Source organism: Lutjanus erythropterus, chromosome 10 (genome assembly GCF_056507025.1).
Source record: "Lutjanus erythropterus isolate fLutEry1 chromosome 10, fLutEry1.hap2, whole genome shotgun sequence".
Lineage (NCBI taxonomy): Eukaryota > Metazoa > Chordata > Actinopteri > Lutjaniformes > Lutjanidae > Lutjanus > Lutjanus erythropterus.
The window spans coordinates 3,253,861-3,275,966 of NC_139326.1; the positions used below are offsets into that span (position 1 = coordinate 3,253,861).

Below are 22,106 nucleotides of genomic sequence, written 5' to 3' on the forward strand. Positions count from 1 at the left end.
ATGACACACAGTGTAAAGTTAACAGCAGTGGTGCAGACATCACCTTTAACACGGGGGTGATAAAGAAACTTCTAGAAAATCTTCAGTGACTTCTGCTGACATAAACCTGTTCCACGTGTTGATAATCCTCATATGTCATATATGTTTGGGTGCTGACACACAGTAAACGGGACGATGCTGCAGCTGCAGGAGGAGGACAGGTCGCTCGGCGCGTCACTTCCAGCACTCGTGTGGAGCAGTTGGACTTTTGTAATAAGACATGTCCCGTCTGCAGGGCTTAGAGAGAGCCAAACTGTTGCATCTCTGTCTAAAATACTCCCTCACGACAGATGACTGTGCGAGGGCTTGCTCTCTGCTGCTTGTTCTCCGGATGAATCTGTGCAGGAGTTCATGGCGACCCGTCAACACGCATTATGCAAATCTATCCATTACCTCGATGAATGACCCCATCCCCTTTTGATGACTGACTTCTGTTTTTTTAGCCATGTGCGAATATACAGATTTCCCCTGAAAGATGTTTGCATGCATAAGATATTAACTGGCATCAACTAGAAACCTAGCTTCTCTGGCGAGCTTATTTCATTCCTAACACAACTACCTCATGTCATATTTCACACTCAGAACTTTTCTGGGCAGAAAACGCCTTGTCGTGTATTATGGGCTACACTGACCAACACGGTACGTATGTCTCACTGACTTTCTCACCTAAGACAGGACCAGACCCACATGAAAGCAGGGTCCAGCGCTATTTATGTGCAGAAAGTTGTAGGTTAAAGGTCAGTGATTCAGCGTCTGGCTTTTCCTCACTGTGTCTACAGTGTGGCTGAACTAAGCTTAGTGAATCTTAAGGTGCTGCCATTTCAACCTTTCTCTCAACCTCCCGCTGTATTACCTTCAGTGACCGACTGTAAAGCCTTCCATCTACACTGCAGCTCGGTTGTGATAGTTGCTGTTTTGGAAGACGGCTCCTGAGCCAAACATTAAGTTTAGATTTTATCAGTAGACGTGAATAGACTGGTAGATCAAACATTCTTTGTGCCAAATGTTCCACTACTGTTAAAGTAAAACTCAAACTCCAGTGCTTGATCCCCAGCTGCTCCAGTGGCTGCTCAGTGAGCAAAGGAATGGTTATACTGGGAACGTGTAAAGTCTTGATATGTGTAAGAGGATAAATGCATGATGTGTAGCTGAAAAAAGCGTACACATGCACAGAGAGCTTCTCCGTTTTCAAGAGATATTCTCGTCCTCACAACTGGGGAGCTGACCTTGATAAATAATAGAGTTGATGAAAGGTTCTAGGCACGAGCTATATTAACCGGTTCTTTAAAGTATAAAAGTCAAACGTCGTTACCCAAGTGTGGTGATTTATTGTCCACAGCTGACTTCCATTTATCATTCTTTTTTAGTTGTTCATCTCTGCGGTCATTGAATGCGCCACGACATGTTATTTGCAACAACAAAGAAACAGCAGAGTAGTTACAGTTGCCATGGGCTGTAGTACTTTATACAACAGCCACAAACTGTTATGTCTCATAGTAAAGTAACGGGCATTTGTTAGCCCTGTCCGTGTTGTAAAATGTGGAGAGGACAAGCTAAATATAAGCCTGTATTGGATTTCAAGAAGTGAAATGGTCAGTGCTGAGAGGGAAGCCAGAGAGCACGCTGTTAGCCGTGGCGCTGGCTGTGATGGATGGCTATCAACCCCCCCCAAAGTGCCACCCCGTTTCCTGGGGTCACGCGGCTGGAGGTCACGTCTCTCTGGAAGTCAGCCACCAGCTCTCTTAGCTCCAGGAAGAAAAACCCTGATCCAATACATCCTGGACACTCATAAACTGTCAAACGGAGCCAAAGCAGAAAATGTGAATGTTGGACTGGCGATAACTAAATGATGATGCGGCCAAGGCAAACAGCGCTCATGGCGTGGGATGCTGTCTGTTAGGAAACCAACAGTCTCCTGCTAAAAGAACTATACAGCACTGAGTGTCTCTTAGAAGTGGTAGAACGTGCCTTTATTGGACTCCTTTTTATTTTCACTATAAAGGTCCGTTCTTTTCTTGTGAGGTAATTCTGTGTTTGCAATTACATATATAGGGGGTGTACCCGGTGATGTCACCCTGCAGTTTACTCCATGTTCGCTTCACACATTTGTTGATGATCTGTGTAGTGTCTGACTTCTCATCAGAGGCAGGAAATAACCGGTTACAGCCACAACTGGTGCTGCTTTAGTAGAGTTCTTGAACTTTTCTTTCTAGGTGGCTGCGGGTCCTTTTAAAAAAAATACTTAAAATGTATTAGTCTTAAATTCTGTTTCGGAAGTTCTTAAATATTTATTTATTGAATGCTCTAGGCAATATCTCAAATTCACTACAAGTGCAAAATATCTGTACATTTAATCTTTGCAAAAACAAGAGTTGAACTCAAATGCCTATTTGCTAAAACTTTGGCCCGCGTTGACCACCGTAGCATCTGTCTGGATGGCGTGGAGGTGCTGCAGATGCTCCAATTTCTGTGGGTTTACATTCCCCATAATTTTAACCCATAATTTAACTCTTGTTTCTGTGCTTCTGTTTAGCTGTTAATCTCCAGTATTTCACGTCATTGTACCCGTCAACTTCGGGCTTCGTGCACATTCTGTCCTCAGAATATATAAATACAAGGAAAGATTTTGGCTAAATAAAATAGTGGAGGAAACGTCTGATAAATTGTCTAATGCAACCAATATTTGGGAAAAAGACGAGCTGTAAAATGTGGGTCAATTGTCCAATCAAGAGGAGTCTGTTGTCTGTTTATTTAAAAGCTACAGAACCACAATAACACATTCTAGGCTACCGTAGAAACATGGCAGTGCAACATGCAGCCTCTGTGGAAGAGGACTGACTCCCTCTGTAGACATAAACAGCTCAATCTAAAGTAACAAAAACACCAAGATGCTTATTTTCAGGTGATTATGCATTAATGACTACACTTATTGTATTATTATGTATTATTCCATTCCTGCAATATTCTCTCAGTACACTGGACCTTTAAAAAGTCTTACATTTCACTTGCTGATAAATGTGGTCTCTCTGTCTTGGATCTCTTTTCTGAGCCTTTTTTTAGTTCATTTGTTACTTTTGGAAACATGAATAGCTGCAATGAATGATTTATAAGTGCTGTTAAAAAGTCTAAAATGTAGCCTCCCGATGAGGAGAGTTGATTTTTCCTCCAATCATTAAGCAACGGGTCATTCAAAGTCATGACCACAGTTACCCCGGCCCATAGCCGCTGTGTGGGTGGATCAAGACAGACGCAAGGGCTGTTTTTGGCTTTCTCTTTACCTAGCTATTTATGACGACGATATTTCCATCTCATCCCATTCCAGACCAGTGAATGAAGTGTTAGGAGTGTTGTTTTTGCCAGTTGTAACTTGCTGGTATTGATGTATTGAAGGTATCTGTATATCCAAGCTTATCTTGGAGTTGAGAAACACTAGTCTTGCAAACGTCTGCAGATTGCAGAACAGCTGTCGAAAACACTCAAACTGAACAACTTGAACTTTAAAAAGTCGTTTTACAACTGTGTGATTACAGACGTGGACTAGAGGGGCATCTGGTTGGAAACGGTGAACACAAGTGTGGTGTGGTTTCCCAAGTTTTTCCCTGTTTTACACGGCCTACATGGTCTATGTTCATTCTTTTAAAGCAGCTATACTTAATAATCTGATATATGCCTTTATCATATTCACAAAAGGTTTGTTTGCCCTGTTTCTAAACTAGTCACCTTTGATTTGTACTCTTAGACACCACATTTCTATAACGCAGAATCCACACAGATAGTTTTAATTGGGAGAAAAAGACGGTACAAAGGCATCAATTTACCTGCTACTGAACATGGTCTTATTTTAACTTGCGGTTTAGCATGTGACTGGTTACCACAGTGGTATTTTTGTAGATACCCTAAGGTGTTCTAGCTTTGGCGTGAGAAAGTACTTTTTTACCACCAGTCGTACACAGCGTGGGCTGTGTCTGAGAGTAATCACCGGAGCAGGATTGACAATTACCTGTCCAACAGGGCAGTAAATCTCTGCAGAGTGATTAGTGGACAACTGCAGCTCTGGCTTCACTAATGGAGCGGACACAAAATATCCTGAGGGGGCTGCAAACGTGCTTCCTCTGTCAAGTGTTAAGCATGATTGCTGATGCAATAATCATGTTATCAAGAGAGTATTTGTTTACTTAAAGGAGCAATATGTAAGAATATTAGTTTAAAACATCCAAAATGAACTAAAATTATCAATAGAATGTGAAAAAAAGAAAGAGACTTACACTTATTTTACTTGTTAAACAGAAAAATACAACCATCTATCTTCTGAAGTCAAGTTTCTCTGTTTTACTTAAGTAAGAACAGCTTAAATCTTGAGAAGGTATTGTATTTTAGAAGCGTTTTTACTATATTTGTCGAAATTCTCTTTACATCCTGATAGGAATCAATAAGTAAAAGGCTCTGACAAAAAAAAAACTCCAGTATCTGTGGCTGTTGCAGGCCAGTCAGCCTGCCTACCTGTGTGCACTCGGCCCTCGGAGTCTTCCTCAAGGCTCGGCACATATATTGTTAAAGCTACCTAGTCGCACTAGAGTGGCAGAGAAAGCGCAGCAAAAATTCCCCAGTGCTGCCTTGCTAGCTTGACATCTGTGAGTACTAATATTAGCCATGTTTTGTGCCATTATGACGTATTCTTTTTCATTATGATAATGTTAGGTGTTTTATCATGTGTGAATGAGATATTGCACGGTTGGATACAGTTAGCGATGACCTCTCTTCAGCGTGGACTCGCCCTCCAGCAGCACTCGGTCGACGTGTGTTCATGTATTTTGTGGAAGTGTCTTTGGAGGGAGGCTTGAAGGGAGGGGTGGGATTTTTTTCACTTGGATACTCTGAAAATATAGCTCACTCTTACTGGTTTCTCCAGCGTTACCAACACCAACTTTAACTGCCTTGTTAACTCATCATAAAACACACTTAATTCAATCTCGATAGAAACAAAGTGAAACTGTCTTGGTTCATCTTTTCACTGTTCCAATAATTGCCAGCTCCGGTTTGGTTGAAATAAACCCTAAATTCACCGAGTAGGATGTGAAAATATTCTGGCTCCCTGCTGCCTCTCTGATGCCCGACTTTTGTATCAAAGTCTGGAGACCATGTGCGGCGTGCACGGCACACACAATTTGGGTGGCCACCTTTTGAAAACTCTGCACTTAAGTGGAAAAAAAAAAAAATCTGAATTTCACTTTTTGCTCAGCAACTTGAGAGCAGACAAAGAAACTGGAGAGAGCTGCACGGCTAACTGCACCAATTAGCTAACAGCAGCTACAGATAGCAGCAGTTAATCTTGTTTGGATTCTGGCCAAAATCATCCATGGCCATGTGAGGACAGCGGAAGGAAGCTGTAAACACAACACTTGACATATTATCACCTTTTAAGTTGATATGGAAAACTTATTTATATATCCAACAGACATAGAGCGTCATAGCATTCATTTGGTGTCGTGTTTCTGGCCCCTGAGGGATATATCTGCCTCTGTAGCTGCTAAATGTTCCCCTGTGTGTGCTATTTAGTGGTGAGCAGGTAGCATTCAGTTGGTTTTTAAAGCTGCTGGCCCTGAATACCTCACTGAGAGGGGTTTTGATTGAATCAAAACAGTGAAGTTGTGGCTGTAAAATGAAAAAAATGAACTCAAAATGAACTATGAAGCTCTGGAGATGAGAGGAACTGCAGAGTTGGTTGATTATTAATGTTAAAATATTGATCATAGCAGCTTTAAATTTGTGTTTTTAGTTCTGTTTAATTTAAGTCTTAATGTAATTCTCAGTTTGCATAGTAGTTAATGAATTATGCGTGCCTGATTCAACATAATTCATTATTTCCACTTAACCACTACTACCAGTCTGCTATGACTGTCTCATTTTAATTAGCTTGGACCTTCTCTGTAAATCCTTATATAATAGTTTTTATTTATTTGAGCCTGGAAAGTCATTCTGCTGGAAAAAATGTGAGTGCGAGGAACAAGAAAATCTGGCGTCTGTAGTTCTGTTGTAATGCCCGGGCTGATGTGAAAGATATTAACCGTAGAACCGAACCCAAAACAGTAGCTTTGAGACTTTTGTATGGAATGCAACCAAAGAACTGTGTGGGCTCTCTGTCTTTTTTCCCCCAAATGCGGTGGTCTTTTTTACCTCTTTCCATCCGTAGCAACAAAATGTTAGGATTTGATACAAGTCCCTTTTTCCTCCCATCTGCAGTCCCGGGGAGTAATGGTAGGAAGCAGGGCTTGGCTGGCGGATTGGGAAGCAGGATGGATGGAACTACTGTGGTAAGCGTTGTGGTGATGAAGTCAGCGTCTGGCCCACATTAAAAGTCACCCAAGCGCATGCACTCGCACAACAGCTACATTCCTGCCAACATGTTTAGAGCACATGAGGGCGTTAGCCAAGATATCGACAAGCTGGTGGCTTTGTGCACTTTCTGAAGGCAAGTTTTAGAAGGAGGGCGCATTGTGGGTGGCTGGCAGAGCGCAACTGTCCCAGGGATGATATCACTGGCTGCATATTCTACAGACCCGCCATATGAAGTCTTATACAGGGCTGTAAAAGGTAAACACTGGTCCAAAACTCATTGATGTTCTTGGCAAGCTGTTCCCTTACGTGTGCAGGAAATATTGTCAAGCCGGCTGAAAAGAATGATGTCAAGGAGTGTACCACACAGTGTGCTTGTTTTTTATTGCCCCACTGAGAGTTGTGATCGCTTCGAGGGCAGTGCTTCATTTAGGCACTATTTCATGTTCACATCCCCGTGAGCTCTCACACCTCTGCCCCAGATATCAGCCTCTATCATCATCTGTGTTTAGGTCTTTTTGCTGTTGAAAAAGACATTTTTTTTTTTTTCTTTAAAATGTACAGATCACCCCAAAATCAAAAAATGCATGTTCGTAGTTATTTCTCCTCTGGCCTGTAGTGCTGTTCATCCATCCAGACTGTTTTTGCTGTGAGCTGAGAGATGAGAGCTGTAACAATTAGTCAAATAACTGATTTGTTGATAGAATGAAAATTAGTTGCCAACTATCTTGATAATCGATTAATTGTTTCAGTGTTCAAGCAAAACTGCTGGTTCTTCATTTATGATTTGGGTTTGGATAGTTGGTTGGACCAAAAAAAGCTCTGGAAAACTGGGAGCATTGTCACAACTTTTTGACATTTTTTAGACTAATAATCAGCAGATTAATCGATAATGAAAATAATCATTGGTCGCAGCCCCAGTAGAGATGTCTGCCTTCTCTTGTATATAATGGAATTAGATGGTGCTCGGCTTGTGGAAAGAAAAAATACATCTGAAAATCTCAACAGCAGGGATATCGATACCAAAAATAATATCACAGAAGATATTGTCACATACAATAATGTCATGATAGATGATATATTGTTAAATCCCAACTCAAGAGCAGTGTTGGGCAACTTGCTAACATTTAGTAGTTAGTTATGCTTACTAGTTGATTTTCCCAAAAGTAGTTCAGTTACTTTACCAATTAATACATTATAAAAGTTTTTTTTTTGCTTTAATGCTCTTATGAATGCACACATATTATTTTAGTGATGGCTTTCAAATATTTCTGTATGACATGTGTTAACCAAGTGTTGCTACAGTAACTAACAAGTCATTATATGATGGACAGTTTATGAAAAACAAGCTCACATTGTCTGAGTGTCTTGCGCCACCGTAAGATGAGGTGACATTAGATCATAGATTGATCGTAGATTGATCATAGATTGATCATAGATTGGGGGATGGACTGTGTTTGTCTGCTCTCCTCTGCAGTTGTCCGCTGTTTTCAAGTAAGACAAAAGTAACAAAACCAACCCATTTAAATTGAAGTAATTGTAACTGTGTTTTTAATTTGAGAAAGGTAATTAGTTCCTTGTCTATTCAATTAATGGAATTTAAAGTAACCCAAGTAACACAGTTTTGTGTAGAAACAATTTTTTCCTACTGAAAAAATATGTAGGGTTTAACAACACACACAAAAATACTGCAACCCAGAATGCAAAGGTAAAAAGTCAGAGCACACACATTAGAAATAACCTTTTTAACACAAAAATTATCCCTAATTGTCCTTTGTGTGCCATGTCTGCATTATTCCACACTTACGTTTTTTTTTTTTCACCGACCTACTTTTTAAAGATTGTTATATATGTATATTTCACCGCTGCTATGGTGACAAGTAAATATTACCATCTCATCCCTTTCAAGTAATTTCCAGCAGGGCATAGGGTAATGCTCTGGGTAAGAGAACGCGCCACATACGTATGTTGATTATCACGTTTATTGGCAGCGCGGCCATATGAAGCGAGAAACTTAATATGTCATCTGGAAAATATACTTCACTTTCATAAATTTGTCTCCACACTCGAGTGCTATGTTGACAAAGAGTGTGCGAGCAAGTTCTGTTAATGGTTTTAAAACGTGTTGCCAACATCTTTATATTCATACACACACAGCCACTGCAGCGTGCAGTCTGATTACATTTGCATTTCTGGCATTAAGAGACGTTCATCCTGTGTGAATTAATAAGGAGGCAGGTTTACACAGGACTGGTGAAGGAACAAGTGCCAGTCCAACAAGAACTTCAAAGAACCAAAACTTGACAGGAACATTTTGAACAATCTGGTAATAAAGTTAAACTCTGACAGACTTAAACACTGGTATATTCGCTGTTCTGTCCAAAACTCTGCCTTTTACCTTACGCATGGAGTCCTGACATCTGGTTCTCCACATCCTCCGCTACACTTTTACCATTAGTTCTCAGTCACCACATCATAGTATTACTCAATCTCCCCACACTTAGTAACAGACAGTAGAGTTATGACAGTCTGAAGCTGGGGCATTACTCATGTTCATTACTGGTTTGGATTCCAGTTGAATAAAAGAGTCTTTTTTTCAGTGACAGCCCTTTGTGAAGTGTCAAAGAAAAATGTCTGGTAAATTTAATCCAGCTTCTTGAGTGAGCAAAAACTGACTCATGTTCAACTAATTTTTCTTCTTTTTTTTTTTCAAAGAAGAATTTATCATGTAGTAACTTGAAATATCTGTGAATCTGCTCTTTGAAAGCAGATGTAGGTCAAGTGAGACAATTCTTAAAAAAGCTCCACAAACCCATTTCAGATCACTCATCTGCAGCGTGCTGCCACTTGCAAATTTGCTGCTTTGTCTTGTCACACAGTGACCAACACTCGAGTCAAGTCAAGGCAAATTACAAACACTTGGTAGACAGACAGCAGAACATCACAGTAACCATGTCTGGATGAAGCAAAGGCATAAATTAAGATCTGTGCATCAGCCATGGACAGGAAGGGCCTGTTTCATGGGTGAAAAAAGACACTTTTGGCTCTGAGAAACCACACAGTTGTCCAAAGTTAGTGTTACTTTATCAAACTCTTGTCGATGTCGAGTGGGGTCAAGAGCAGGCATCTCAATTAATCACAGTTTAGTAGGAGGAAATTACATGACATCCAGTTTTTCACCGCTGACAAACAGGCCGTTAAATCTGTAATTTGAGAATGATTGCCTTAAACCTTCACGTTGTTCCACACATCCAGCTGCCACAGAGCAACATTAGCTTTCATTTGGTGTCTGGTTTCTGACAAATCCGATATCTGCTCTCCTTTTACTTTTGTTTTGTTTTCCACCAACTCCTGAGTGAGGGTGTAAATCACAAGTTTCATTATATATTTGATTCTTTGCACTATACTATAACTATACTATGTTTGCTGATATCACAGCAGTATGATTATGATTCAGTTCTATTCAGGAGCCTGTGATTGGTATGAAAGATATCATCACGCACCTCTGGTGAGTCATGGATGATGACTGAGATGGATTATTTTTGTATGAGTCTGTGCATTTTTTGGGGGAGACGGAGCCTTTAACAAATTAGATGTATTAGTTATACTTTTTATTACTCATCACTGGTTTAAGCGTCTCCTGACAGCACAGCACGGTTGAATTTCAGTCTTCATGCACATTTTTTCAGCCTAACATTGTTGAAGCAGAGCAGCTAACATTGGCGTATAGAGAGCAACAAATTAGCAGACTGCCGAGTGAGATGCCGTGCCAGGTTTGTTGTGTTTCCTGAGTGTGTAATGTCATAACAGCATTGTTTGCATATGGCATGTGCTTTCTCTGTTGACCCGCCTTTTCTTGGAAATCCAAAATATTTCCACACTGCTGGTGTATTCCTGAGAGGCGAGTAAATATCCTCATTGTTTTTCTTGGCTGCTTGCCATTATATGCCTGGCGTTGGTGCTGTTTGAATGTTTAGGAAAAAGGTGCACTTACATCAATCCAGATCGATGGATCGTTACGCCCCGACTCCTGAGGGAAATATCTGCCTCCAGAGCAGCTAAATGTGTCACCGTGTTCGCCAGCTAGCTGTTAACTCTGCTGTTTGCTGCTAGTTTACAATATATTCGTCACAGTTTCTTTGTTCAAAATAGCTCCAACATAACTGATAAGCTTGATTTATTTATTTTAAACATTTTATTGACAATCAGCAGCATCAACATACAAAAAAAGTTTCTTTTAATTTTTACCTCATTTTGGTTTATGATGGGAAATTTTTGTTTTATGGATATGATATTTTACAATTAATAGGTTCAAACTGATATCATATTTGTTTTGATTCGTTTTGGAGAAACAAATAAATAAATTTACAGACATCTTGCAAAAAATATACGAGTGGGAACAAGACCAAAATATTCAAATTGCAGTCTTGTAGTCTGTGACTTGTGATTTCTGACAACTTGTCTTTAGATGTGAGAGGATTTTAGTCTTCTTTTCTTTTAGTGTATGGTACAGCATAAGTGGCAGTAAACAAAAACAATATCTAAAAGATGCAAAATTGCTCCACAGAGCTGAAGGAAACTTCACTGCTGAGTAGAGCTGACCCAAGTGCTTCTAATGCTCTAAGCTTCTACTATTTCTGAGTTGAAGAAGGTGTTGCATTGGCTGCACCAGAAAAGAGGCAAAAGTCTGATATCAGGCGAGAAACTGAGCTAATCTCTAAATCTGCACACTCAAAAACCAGGTGTGTGCACGCAACACGAGCACACAGAACAGCATCCATGTGCGAAAAGCACAATCATGATGGAGTGTTGCTGCTCCGTGTCCAAAAAAAAATGCAGTCCCCAGCACACAGGACTGTGGTAACTGCGAGCCCGACCCTCCCTGTGTCCTCCCTGCTCAACACTTTCTCACTCATCGAGTTGACTTTTGAGACTTTGGAGACAGGCTGATGTCTTCCCTCCTGTCTTCATCTCTCCTTAGGCTCATTACAATAAAAGCAGAGTTTCTAAGTTTAAGGAAAGCCCTTGTCAAAGCTTTGAATATTCACAGGTAATTTTCACTGATGCTTTGTGTCTGGACAGCGCTACAGTTGAGTCTCTGTGGCTTTGTCACTATTAGCAACATCATTTAAACTATATAAAAATATCAAAAAGTTTGCACTGTTTTGTGATGCTCTTTACAGAACACAGTAGTCAAACAATGAGTGATTTGGGCGGATTAAGGGGCATTAGATCTCAGGCAGAATCTAGGACACAGTCAGATGTTTGACAAGACTTTAACTGGAAGAATTCTTTTGTTTGCACGTTTAATTTGGTAATGATGGGCACGCTCTGAGCTCCATTGCTTATACCTACTAATAGGCAGCAGTGTTGTGCTCATTAGTGAGCGGAGCACACAGCGAGTCCCCATTTCTCCTGACATCCTGACTGTGTAAAGCAGTAGGGGAGATGTTACTGGTAGCCATCGCTCAGCCTTAAGCATTCATTCCCACTAATACTTTGTGTTTTATAGAAGAAGGGGGAAAGGCCTCCAGTCTGCCTTACAGTATACCACGCGAGTTACAGGGAATTTGTGAAGCCTTATGAAACCCTAATGAATGACTAGCATCCAGTTTGGTGCGCAGTCCTGCTGTTTTCTCAGAAAGTTAATGCATGTCTCTTTTCCTTTTTTCCTGTTAATGCTATTTTTGATTATTTGCAACCACTGTTTGTTCCGTTCACATGTATGTGTTAAATCCTAATGGTGCTTCTGAACATTGTTCAGACATATTAAAAATGCAGCACTGACTGTTTTAATTAGCTTCACATGTAGCATAGTCAACAATAATTAAGTTTAACAACTGTTTGTTTAGAAACAAAGTAGAAATCCTTTCTGCGTTGGAATATGGAAAAAATATTGACTTTAAAGGCTCAGTTCACCCACAACACAAGTGACTGTAAATATTTGTTTTCATGATTATAATAATTGGTCATGCTTTTGATGTATGATTGATATTTTATTTTGGAAAGCAAGTGAAACCAGGTTAGCTGACTCTTATATAACAACCTGTGAGTGTTTGTGAAGGAACAGTTTATCTAATACATGTTGTTTGTAAGTTACTAACATCCAGGCTAAGCTAATGACCACATCATAGAGACAGAAAATCAAAACAACTGCAGGCAGCTTCCCACACACACACACACACACACACACACACACACACACACACACACACACACACACACACACACTCTGAAGCATCAACAAACAGCTCAGCTCAGGTCAGCTTTTCTTGACCTCTTCGATTACTCACTTCAGTGGAATGAACGGGGAAAAAAATCATTCCTGTATTGCAGATGGAAAACAAGCTCTTGTCAGCTACATAAAACGAATGAGAAATAACCTAATCCCATATAAGAGTGTTTACGTAGGTGAATAGTTTTGTCAGGCAGCCGCTGATTAATTCCAACAACAATTTTCCAACAGCCGTGTGTGCATCCACGTCATGTCGTCATGTCGAAGTTCCCTCCAGTAGAGATGATCTACTCAGTAATATTTGTGTTTTTCTCCTGAAGTCATTTATTACAACCAGCAGCTCAACATACGACGGTGATGACAGCTGAGAGACCAGCATTACCCAGCAGCACTGAGGGCACAACAGTTGATCTCAGATAGTTTCAGTATTTAACCTAAATCCTGCTCCATCTACTGAGCAGCTGAGGTATTACCTCAAATAATTTACTGCAGTTTCCAAAGTGAACAAAACTCAATGAATAATATGACTTTGTGGTTTTAAGTGATAATGTAAAACGTCCCCCGTGAACATTGATGCTACCTGTTAGAGTTGTTCAATATTGTTCTATATGCTGAGAGGATCAATACCTGTCAGCTTTTGCAGTAAGTCTTCTTCAGGGCTGATTTTGGCTTTGAAGCACTGAGTAAACAGAAGTCAAAGAGAAGTCGGTGGGAGAGCGGCTCCCCAACTCTACAGGGATGATGGGTGCTGTTGCTTTCACATGTTTCTGCACTTAAACTGGAAAAAAACATCCTCACATTGTTGCATTTACAAAAGCTCTCAGCAGAGATTCAACAATTATCAGATCAAAATAAAATTGGTTATCAAATAGTTGGCAACTAGTCATTCCAGTCACATTTGCTGGCTTCAGCTTCTTAAATGTGATGATTTGCTGCTTTTTCTTTTGTCGTTTTTGAGAGTAAATGAAGAGTATTTTGGTTTGTAACTGTTGGTTGGATAAAATAACAGGTTTGAAGACATCACTTTTGACTCTGGGAAATTGTAAATTAGCTTTTTTCACAATTTTTTTTCATCTCTCACTGCCAATATCTACTATAGTAGGAGTACTTTTTGTCAGTCCCTCCAGGATTTCGTGGCCTTTTTTTGGGATTGCTGTGACATAAAATGTCTGATCTCACTGCAGCTTTTATAAAAGCATTGTGATGCATGTTGCAATGTTTGCACTGTTGTTAATTTTTTTTTTTTTTTTAATTTTATTATTATTATTATTTGTAATGAAATTGCTGGAACAAGTGAAAATGGGAAGAAAAGAAAGTTGACAAAAGAAGCAAAATCTCTTCAGAGCTCAAACTTAAAAAAAAAAAAAATTTTAAGTGCTATGATTGGTGGAACTCATGAGAAGCTATGATGAGTCAAGTCAAGGTTGCGGAAAAGTTATGGTGAAAAGTCAACGGTTGTGCAGGATTCACAGGGAGTAGTTGACTTTGCGTGAATTGTTGCAACGTCTTGAAGGGACTGTGTAACACACTGTTGAAGTTATGTGAATGAGCAAACATCAGATTGTCTCAGTTTTTCCTGACCTGCTCCATGTGTCAGCAAACAGGTCAAACGGCACGTTGCACATTTGAAAAAACATTCACCCTGGTTCTAGTTTTGCAAAATTGGGTGCACTCATTTAAACTATAGCCTATCCTGTTTTCATTGGTGGAAATCAACACTGATGTCCTTGTTGTTTCTGTTTCTCCTCCAGACAAGGGTCAAGCTGGACAACAGGAGAGAAGCTGCACATCTTAAATGACCCACAGCACCTTTTTTATAAAGATGACCTGGAAAAGAATGAAGTTTGGAAGGAAAACTGGGAGCTGTTGGGAGTTACATGTAAGTAAACTAATGTCCAAATGTATAGAAACAAGCCTGACAAAAAGTCATTTACCTTAGATCAGTGGTTCCCAAACTGGGGGGAAATAAACGAGACTTTGCTGATAATATCATGCTGACCTTTGTCACCAGAATTCTACTTGAATAATTTGTTATAATTTTATTCACCAGTTATTGTTAATCATTAATAGTAAGTAGGGGAACTTTTTTCGGGTTTTGAAAGGGGGACCATGCCAGAAAAAATTTGGGAACCACTGCCTTAGCTAATGTTCGCTGCCTGTTAGAAAACACAGTGGTGGCAAAAATCTTATCCCCTCCTCATGCTGCAGCATCACTCGTAGTAAATCTGGACTCCTCGCTGTTTGTTAGAAAGAGGTTTCATACCAAAGCAGAGCAGGTTTGTGTCCATGTAAACCAGTTTTCATAAACAAGGTCATAGGTTGTTGTTGTTTGGATCTCTGACTCATTCTTACCAACATTTACCAGAAACCACATCTCAAATACTGGCCAATCATAATATAATGTTTCTTCCCAGTTTGATACACACATCTGCTCCTCACAACTGAGTCAAATTTGTTTTTTATTCAGCTTTTATTCTAAAGTGCAGTAGAGTAAGAGTAAGAGTAAGCTACAGCAGCCTGTGAACTGGACTGCAGTGGGTGAGAAACCCTCCTGTGTGAAGACTAGATTTTATGGAGCAAAAACTATATTTAAAACAATGAATGGAAGAACATTTTTTCTTTAACAAAATACCTGAGGGCTGTACTATGAAGGAAGCTCAACACCACCAGGCTTTTCTGCATGAACCCTAAAACCCCAGTCAGTCAGTTTGATAACTCAGACTTTCTTCTTCAGAGTCTGTGCATGCTCCCATAAAAAAGGGCCATCATTTCACTCTTCTTCTGCATAAAATGGAGCGACTGTCTTGCACCCACTTCAAGATGAAGGGTGGATGAATAATGGAGAACTATGATGAATATAAAAAATATATAACAGCAAAAATTAGACAGATTAGAAAGATAGAATGCAGAAAAGTTCTGATCGACTTAATGAGCTTTTACTGCTGCTGTTTATTTCTAACTGAGAGCTGCACTTTAAACAGTATTTAAACATGATACTGACACCGTCCGAAATCAGTTTCCATGATAAATAGGGTAGACTTATCAATTTTCAAATCAGGATCAAAACACAATTCAAGGTGGTTTCTACTGCTTTAAATTTACACAGCAAATAAAAGACAGTAGTAGTATTACATAACCTGACGCAAACAGGAAATAATTATTTTCTGCATCACCAAACTGCATGTAAAACGTCTTACCTCACCCTTATCTGAAAGTCTATATCGCTCCTTAAAAGAGTGAAACAGTGGTTTTGATTTAATCTGAAACCTGGTGAGGAGCAGGTTAAAATAGAGCCACCATAGTGATATTGAAAACTTTAGACTCAGCATGCCTCGCTAACCCATTAATCTCGCTTCATAGTACAACCCTCAGGCACTTTAGAGAAAGCAAACAAACTTATTTTCCAACTCTGAACATTTCCTATATTTTCCTACGAAGACCACCTATCGACAGGGTTCAAGTCAGAGAGAGACCACCAACAACCACTTCACTGCATTCTCTGTATACAACTGTATATTTCACAGTAAACAGGATGTATAGCAAAAGACAAACGTCATAACGCAGTAGGAAAGCAAGATTAGTTGAGGCTTACTAAAGGCTCGGGTCACAGCGAGCAGCCAGAGCAGAAATGACCTCAAAGCCAGATTGGCTTCTGTTCTCAGGATTATTACGCAATTCGTTTATGTTGTGGTCAATAAATGTCTGCAGCAGCTTTGTTTGTCAGCTGCAAAACTCTGTGCAAAGTCTAGATTGTACAACAGACTGAGTGAGATGATGGTAAAAGTGTTGTCCATTTTATTTCTACAAATATTTGACACTCATTTACAGCAACAGGGAGATATTTGTTTAATCTGCAGGAGTAGATCTGTACGTTGACTGAACAAATGTTGTGTATCGCACCATGAATACAGGAAAGACAAGCCAGTTTGTAGCTAAAGCCACACTGTAGAAACTCTAAGTGCAGTCCAAGTCTGTGGTGAGCATTTAAAGGGATAGTTCAGGTTTTTTGAAGTGGGGTTGCATGAGGCAAGACATATGATATTGATTTTTTTTTTTTTTTTTTTAGGTGGCTGAAATACATTTTGCTGCTGCTCCTGTCCACCACCATCTACTGTAGGCAATACACTGAATATGGGTAAGTGCCTCATACAACCACACTTTAAAAAAATCCAGCACTCAAAACACTTAGTCAACGGTATCAACTCCAAACACTAAAGCACATTCACAATAGCACCTTCAAACTTTCTCACGCAATAAAAAAAAAAGTTATAAAAGAGTACAAAAACACACATACGATAGATGAAACACTGTTGCTAGCTACATGGCTACAAGCCACTGTTAAAATGTGCCATTACAATTCTAGTAGATCCTTATTAACTCAAACCTTCTTTGACAGGAGGTTGTTTGAACCAGTGATGTGTTCAAATGACTTAAATAAATTAAAATAATTGGGGAAAACATTATACAACTTCATAACTGTTGAACAACTTGTATTTCCAAGTGCAGACTGCAAACATGAATATAAATCTGTCCTACAATTAGATAACATAACATAAAAAAAATGATAACAATCAATCTGGTAGTTCCTAACAGGCACTGAATATTTTTTTTTACATTCTGTATTTTCAGATAGCGATTAGTTTGATGCACTCATAAGGCATGTGGTGAAGAAATTAACAAAATGTTTTGTTTATCCAGCATGTCTGTCAGCTCACTTGTCTTCTGTAGATTCTATAATTAATTCAACAAAACATTTACACGAAAGTTCTTTTCTTTTGGGGGCTGTGTCCAACAAAGTATTTTTTCCCATCTGAAAACACCAGATGTGTTTCAGAGACGCTTTGATTGCAATGACGTTATGGTTAATTTATGTGTTGGAAGTAACAATTTTGCAGATTTTTTTTACTGAATGTAAAAAAAATGAACATGAGTACTTGCTCTGGATGAAAGGGAAGGTGGAGAGAGACGACGGAGCTCTGTGTGGGTTCATGAGGTTGGTGTGAAGACGACTGTTTGGTTTAAGATCTGAAGTTGGACAGCTGGGTAAAAAGTGACTGTGACAAGCGCAGGGTTTTACTCTCAGCAACCAGACAAAAAAAAAAAAAACACCAAACGCGTAGAAAAGACGCTCAGCGCCTCGTCACGCTGCTGGTGTTTGTAGTGTAAAAACACGGCATTCCCATTTCAGATAATTTTTAAAAATCCTCAGGAAAAAAACATTTTGGTGGACACAGCCCCTTGCAGGACTTTTTCAACTCTGACATTTCAGTCACAGCTGGGGTTACACATCTTCATGAGATCCATTTACTAACCATGTCCACCTTATCTTTTTATATTAAAGTGTCTTTACATGGTCTAATGTGTCCAAGGCACAGGGTTTTGGAGAACCGCCTCGTGGGTGGAGATGCATCCAGCAGCCAGTGGGAGGCAGAGTCCTCTGTAAAGCAGCACACAGGCTCAGTAGGGGTACGTGGAGATGGAGATGTAGATGATGAAGATGCTCTGGTAGGTGACACGGCCCTGCAGTGAGATGGTGGTGGCCTGCACCTTGAGGCGCACTAATCCCGGTCTGTCCAGAGGCCGCAGGGTGAAGATGATCCCCCTCCCCGCCTCGTCTCTGATGCCAAACACCCGGCCCATCACACCCGTCTCCGATTCCTGCTCAAGTATGGTGAAAGACGTACGCTCCTGCAGGACGCCTGACTCTGAGAAAGCCGACAGCCGTACCACGTTGTGTTTGGCTGGAATTCCAGAGGGGAGAGTGAGGAGCTTGTACTGCAGGAGCAGAGGAGAGCCTCCTGTGGCGCAGTCCAGAGCGCACGGCCTGTAGCAGGTCCTTTAAAGGTCAGTAGGAGAGAGGAACATGTCACTGACACATGAAAACAACAGCATGCATGTTTTCAGTATCTACAGCCTAATTGTTGTATTTAAGAGGAACTATCCTTTTTTTTTTTTAAATGTGGTTGTATGTGGTACTTATCCATAGTCAGTACAGTAGATAGCAGCAGGAGTACTGGAGCTGGACACTATGCAATGTACTGCTGTGGACAGGGTGCATGCTGTCAGACATCCCTTTCCAATGGAAAACTCTATTTACACGTTATATGAGCTGAATATTGCTCTCTCTCAAGCTACCAGACTCTTTACCTGTCAGAACTCAGGAGGTGATAATCTACTGCTGCTGCCTTGATCAGTTTGTGTTACAGAGAATCTTTGGTGAATCCAACAGGTTAAACTTAAGACTTTTTACAACCATTGTGATTTTAATTAAAGATCTATTTTCATGTCCATGCTGACAAAGAAGTACATGTTATGATAAATAAAAATTTTTCCCCATTTCACAGCAAAACTTTATAAGTACCTGCAGAAACTCTGCTTTAAAACACTGAAGTCAAAATTTACAATTTCATTTAGCAGATGTTTTTATGCAAAGCGACTTACATCTGAGCGCAAATGCAACACAACAGGTCGAGGCAGCAGTAGAGCAGCATCTCCGTGTTGTGGAAGGTAAAAGGCTGTTTCTATCTAAGGAGTCTGGTTGCTTTGGAGAGACTGATATTTGGTTTATATAACAGCATTTTCCTGTTGAAAAGGGCTGTCTGACAGCAAAGTTAAAAGTGCACCAGAACTCCTGCTGCCTCTTCAAACTGGGGGCGTGTCGACCGCCATCTACTGTAGGTTATACACCAACTATGGATAAGTACAACCCCACTTCAGAAAACCCAGACTATCCCTTTAACCACTGCATAATATTCTTAGGCCATGCAAATTACCCAGGGCTTCGTCCACTCTGATAGGATGCAGGACAGGGTGTGTCCAGGCACTGGTATCCTCCTCGGGTATTAAAACACATCTGATTGTGTCCACATTGGATTCCCTGTTCTACACACTCATCGATGTCTAGAGGGACAGAAGAGGAGAGGAGAGCTTAGCTGTAATGACTTAAAGGGAGGCAGACAGTTACACAATTACAGTTGAATGAAACTTTTACCTTTACAGCTCCTGCCGTTGGGTAAGAGCTGGTAACCTGGAGGACAGAGACACTGGAAACTGCCGATGGTGTTTCTGCACTCGTGTTGACACGGCTTCCTGAGCAGACACTCGTCTATGTCTGGACAGAGACGCATGAAGAGGCAAGGGTGAGACAAGAGACAAGACAGTATGGTGTGGACTTTTTTAAAATGCATGTTTTAAAAAGGTGTGTTTTCCAATAGAGCTGCGACAGCTTGTCAGTTAAATCCAAAAAGTTTCCAACTAGTTTGATAATTGATTAATCATTTGTCAAAAATGTCAAACATTTGCTGGTTCTTGTTTCTTAAATGTGAGGATTTTGTTTTTCTTTGTCATTTATGACAGTAAATGAAGAGTCTGTTGGTTTTAGACGTCACATCGGGCTCTGGGAAATTGTGATGAGCACTTTTCACAATTTTTTGACATTTATAAAAAAAGTAATGAAAAGAACCTGCAGATTAATCAACAACGTTCATTACAGCTTTAGTTTTTTACTGCTGTTTTTTAATGTTTTGTGAATAAGTTTTGATCTCGAAGTTGTTGTGTCTCCACCAGGGCTGAAACTAAGGATTATTTTCTTAATTAATTGTTTAGTCTATAAAACGTCAGTAAATTATTTAACAGCCTCATCACAATTTTCCAGAGTCCAAAGTGACCTCTTCAGATTACTTCTGTTGTCCAAGCAACAGTCAAAAGACTCTTCATTTACTTCATCATATGACAAAGAAAAACAAAAGCAAATCTTTGTAAGAAGCTGGAAACAACAAATGACATTTTTGCTTGAAAAACTAAACAATTATTTGATTATAAGAGTAGTTGGTAAATAATGTTCTTTCAGTTGATTAATATCAGCATGATGAGAACTGCCTAAGATGATTGGGAAACATTTATTTGACATGTACTTTGTTTTAGTTTGTCCGATCCGCTAACATGGAGGTGGTGGGTTTATGACCTACTGCAGCCAGCCACCAGGGGGCGATCAAAATGTTTTAGCTTCATTTTTGTGGAACTGTCATGTCGTCCATCTTTAGATATATCAGTGGTTTGGATGTACACTCACCAACACACATGCCGTCTCTGTTGCTGTACCCCGCAGGACAGCTCTGTCTGGTAATTCGAGATGCGGGAGACCGGGACAGGATTGGCCGGCCCAGAGACGACACCAGCTGTGGGCGGAGTCTTGCCCTGACTCTGGTGCCATTGGTGAAGGTCTGCCCTCTCTCCAGCCCCGCACAGGAACGCCCATCTCCCAGCAGCACAGTACCAGGGGGGCACAGACACCTGAAGCTACCGGGAACGTTTCGGCACTGGTACGCACACGGGTTCGGAGTCTGCAGACACTCGTCAACATCTGCAAGGTAGAACAAAACTCTAATAAATTCTTATGTGAGAGCATCACTGGTGAGTTGTATTATAAAAACAGACGCAGCAGATGTCGTACCCAGACACGGGAGGCCGACTCCCTGGGTTCTGTAACCTCTGGGACAAACGCAGCCGTAACCTCCGACCGTGTTCTGACAGATCTGAGTGTAGCGACACATGTGACTTCCATCCTGGCACTCGTCGATATCTGAAAAAAACACAGTTAATAACAAAACATCAGTCAATCTTGCACAAAACACAGAATTAAATTTGCCTTTCCTGTAATTCTTCTGATCAACGTTAGGAAATTTGTGTTTTTTAAAAAATCTAAAGTGATACCTTTGTTTTTTAAGAACAATTTTCATAAAGTTAATCAGGAGAATAACAGACATTCAGAATTATAAATTGACACATAAATGACATGATGATTGTGATGTAGTCTCATGCCAGTGATGCTATTCGGACTATAGAGTTTCTTCAAATGAAGACCACACGGCAATAAACTTAGTTACATCCTGTTATAAAGAGGATCTTCAGTTATAGGCTTTCTCTGAGAACCAGTTAATTGACTTTTCAGAAAGCTTTATCTTTCTTTATGAAGGGCACGCAGTGACCTCTTGCAGTTTTGTGCCCCAAAACAATCCTGTGAAATCTGAACTGGTGTTACGTTAGAACGTAAAATGCAGTGACGAGGTCAGATATCATCACCAACAGGCCTGTCAGCCGCCTCTGAATAATGAGAGCAGACACAGGTGCTGTCCTGAAGGCTGGAACTAAATCTGAATGAGTTGATTCTGTGTCTCTGAATGGAGTGGTAATTTATGCATGCTTCATTTAGCCCCTTCTAAATAAAGAAAGAGGATAAAAAGATAAAGTACAGTAGTCGCTCACCCACGCAGGCTCCGTTCTCTGCCTTGGTCATGCCAGCCGGGCAGCTGTCGAAACACTGGTATCCTCCCTCTGTGTTACGACACTCCTTGTTAGCCGGGCAGACGTTTCTCATGCACTCATTGATGTCTGTGAAACCAATTCAATACAGATGTTAGAGGTTGTTCATTATCAGTTTAGACTTTGCTGTCACACAGACTTTTCTGAAGGGAATCGGCTGTTATATCAGCGACTAGGA

The 22,106-nt window shown here is 40.3% G+C and overlaps 1 protein-coding gene across 1 annotated transcript in view; it reads right to left on the minus strand.

Annotated features, from left to right (window-relative positions):
• Positions 1-17,507: 17,507 nt before the first annotated feature.
• Positions 17,508-22,106, minus strand: part of hmcn2 (hemicentin 2) — a 106,473-nt gene continuing 101,874 nt past the window's right edge. Inside the window, exons 76-81 of the mRNA XM_084727892.1 lie at positions 21,872-21,997; positions 21,060-21,188; positions 20,679-20,969; positions 19,599-19,718; positions 19,381-19,507; positions 17,508-18,443 (exon numbers count right to left, since the gene is read on the minus strand). Coding sequence (XP_084584018.1) covers positions 18,065-18,443; positions 19,381-19,507; positions 19,599-19,718; positions 20,679-20,969; positions 21,060-21,188; positions 21,872-21,997 — 1,172 coding nt within the window. The 3' untranslated portion in view covers positions 17,508-18,064. The remainder of the gene's footprint in view (positions 18,444-19,380; positions 19,508-19,598; positions 19,719-20,678; positions 20,970-21,059; positions 21,189-21,871; positions 21,998-22,106) is intronic.